Source organism: Charadrius vociferus, unplaced genomic scaffold, assembly GCF_000708025.1.
Source record: "Charadrius vociferus isolate BGI_N301 unplaced genomic scaffold, ASM70802v2 scaffold49, whole genome shotgun sequence".
Taxonomy (NCBI): Eukaryota; Metazoa; Chordata; class Aves; order Charadriiformes; family Charadriidae; genus Charadrius; species Charadrius vociferus.
In genome coordinates, this window is record NW_009661375.1 from 3,802,921 (window position 1) to 3,805,974 (window position 3,054).

Genomic DNA, 3,054 nt, shown 5'->3' on the forward strand with positions numbered 1-3,054 from the left:
CCCCCCATCCCTCCACCCCCCACCGCCTTTTCCTCCCTGCAAAGAGCTGCAAAGGGCAAATTCCAGCCCCAAAAGGGCAATTTTTGCTCTCGCAGAAGCGGGGTCAGCTCTCCGCCCCGCTCCGCAGCCCCGGGAAGCGTCACTGCGGGGACAAGGAGAGTGTCCCCAAGGAGCTGGAGGGGACGGGGCGCCACCGGCAGCGATGCCAGAGCTCTCGGTGGGGGACACCCCCTCCCCCCCCCCGCTTTAACCCAGGTTTCTGCTTTCGAGGCTCAAAAAGGATGAGCCGCGACTTCCTAAAGCCTAAAGGCTTCGAGGTCAACCCCGGTTCCGAGCAGCGGGAGGGCAGCGTTTCAACAAATGGCATATTTTGTAAAAAAAAAAAGAAAAAAAAAAAAGAAAAAAAAAAAAAAAAAAAAAAAAAAAAAAAAAGGGGGTTTTTGGGGAGGTTTTTTTTTCGCAGTTTTGGCTAAAGGGGGAGTTCAGCACAGCACAGGCACAAGCTGCGTTTCAGCGCACCTTGAAGGAAGCTTTCCCTGGAGCTGCTGGGTTCCAAGCAAGACCGGTTTCATTTTAAAACTTGATCCAACTTCTCAGAGAGAAAAACAAAAAAAAAAAAAAAACCACCCAAAAAACCAACTGGGACGAGAAGAGGAGGCCACGTTTTTGATGGCTGCGAGGTCGCTGCGAGGCCCCTGATGGCATCTCTTCAGCTGCTTTCCCAAGTTTTAAATTAGAGGAAAAAATGTGCCTTGTTTCCTTCCAAACCTCAGCTTCTTCCCCAGCTCGGCTTCCCTCTCAGCAACCCACTGCCGAAGGGCCCCGGAGCGGGGGGACAGCTGGCGGGGATGGCTCCTGGTGGCTCGTGGGGACCTGGTGGCTGCTCATGAGCTTCAGGTTCAGCCCACCCCGCCACGGTGAGAGCCCATCACCCATCGCGCAGCTTTGGGTATTCATCACCAGGGCTTTCCTCTTGCAGCTCGTCATACTCAGCTCGTTTCAAGAAGCCCATCCTGCCGGCAGAGCGTCACCGTCATCTCCTCGGCACGTCATCAGCCTAACGTGACGGCTCCTGCCCCCAGCAGTGGATCCAGCATTTTCGGGGAAAGGCAGCTCTGTAGGTCCACCCACGCAGGAGCCTTATCAGCTCATGGGTGGAGAGCACAGGTCACCTCCCCGACCCGGCAGACCACCTATGAGCTTGTTTTCCAGACACAAAATCAACCCACGATGGAAAATATGAAGCCGGTTCCTCACCAGCAGCGTTAATCAGCGTGCGGGCAGAAGGAAGGACCAGCCTCAAGCCACCAGCAAAAGGTCTGGAGCATGATGGATGACCTGGGCCATGGCTTTGCCCAGCTCCCCCCAGCCCTACTCTGCCCTGTAAATCCAGAACCACTGGCACTGTAAAGCTTTGCCTAAAAAGCAGGGAAAAGCCTGAGCATCTCCAACCATGGAGTTGAAGGCACCATCTAAACCTCTTCTGCCCATCAGCAAAGCCGACAGACCCACCACCGCTGTAGCTTTGACCACAGAGAAGAAGGTCCATGTCTCCCCCAATGCCCATCCAAGGCTGGACCCACCATCCGGCTGCCCAGAAAGAAGAGACTGAGTGTTTTGGGTGCCACACAAGGAAGACTCATCCTCTCACGACACGTAGGATGGCTGTCCAACCTCAGCCCATTGGCCTCACCTTCTTGGAGGGCTCAGTGTCCTGCGAGAGCTCCTGGTAGGCGCCCACGTCCTCCCAGGTGGCAATGAACGCATTGGTGGGCACAAAGGAGCCGGCGGTGTGGGGGAACCCAGCCTGGATGTAGCCCGCAGCCTGGTCCAGAACGGCCGGTGAGTCGTCTTGGCGGTAGTAGATGTTCCCTCTGTCACCGGAAGTGTCGAGGTCGGCCAGGAAGGGAGCGATGACGGGGAAGTCTGTGGGGAAATCGTCATCCACGTACTGGGTCTCCCTGGGGAAATCCTGGGTGGAGATGACCCCGTTGGTCCCCACCTGCAGGGAGAACGGCGCAGGTTGCTCAGGAGCTGCAGAGGTGGCTCTGCCATCGGTCCCCCCACCATGTCCCCCCCTTCCCTGAGCCCTGAGACCGCGTGGTCCCATCCGGCCAGGGAGAAAACAAAGACCTCGGGCTTCTCCATCCCCCAGAGAGCTGCAGCTCAGGGGCCATCCCAGCTGCAGCCGTGGCTGGTGGGGAAACAGCTGCGAAGGAGAAAGCCCTCTTGTTCCTCCACAGCCAGAGCCACAGGGCAGGGGACAGCCGGAGCGGGGTGGAGAGGGAAAAGGGATGGATGGCAAAAAGATACGTGGGGTGGTGCAGCCAAGACACATATGGAGGGGCAGGGGTGGGGAGGAGTACGGGGAGCTGGGTGTCAAGGGGAACGGTTGGGGAGGAAGGGGGTGAGCGGGATGGAAGGACGGAGGGGGGGAAAGACAGAAGGAGAGAGGGTTGGAGAGGAGGGGGGTGGGAAGATGGAGAGATGGGGAGGGATGGATGGAAGGAGGGAGGGGTAGAAGGATGAAGGGGTAGGAGGATGGAGGGAGGGATATTAGGATGGAGGGATAGAAGGATGGAGGGGTGGAAGGATGAAGGGAGAGGAGGATGGAGGGGTAGGAGGATGGAGAGAGGGATATTAGGATGGAGGGATAGAAGGATGGAGGGGTGGAAGATGGAGGGGTGGAAGGATGAAGGGATAGGAGGATGGAGAGGTAGGAGGATGGAGAGAGGAAGATGGAGGGATGGTAGGAGGAGGATGGAGGGGTGGAAGGATGAAGGGATAGGAGGATGGAGGGGTGGGAGGATGAAGGGATAGGAGGATGGAGAGGTAGGAGGATGGAGAGAGGAAGATGGAGGGATGGTAGGAGGAGGATGGAGGGGTGGAAGGATGAAGGGATAGGAGGATGGAGGGAGGGGTAGAAGGATGAAGGGGTAGGAAGATGGAGGGGTAGGAGGATGGAGGGAGGGATAGGAGGATGGAGGGATGGAAGGATGAAGGGATAGGAGGATGGAGGGGTGGGAGGATGAAGGGATAGGAGGATGGAGAGGT

At 57.5% G+C, this 3,054-nt stretch overlaps 1 protein-coding gene across 1 annotated transcript in view; it reads right to left on the minus strand.

Annotated features, from left to right (window-relative positions):
- NID2 (nidogen 2 (osteonidogen)) overlaps nucleotides 1-2,110 on the minus strand; it is a 13,878-nt gene extending 11,768 nt beyond the window's left edge. Inside the window, exon 1 of the mRNA XM_009893944.1 lies at nucleotides 1,694-2,110. Coding sequence (XP_009892246.1) covers nucleotides 1,694-2,110 — 417 coding nt within the window. The remainder of the gene's footprint in view (nucleotides 1-1,693) is intronic.
- Between the last annotated feature and the right edge of the window lie 944 nt (nucleotides 2,111-3,054).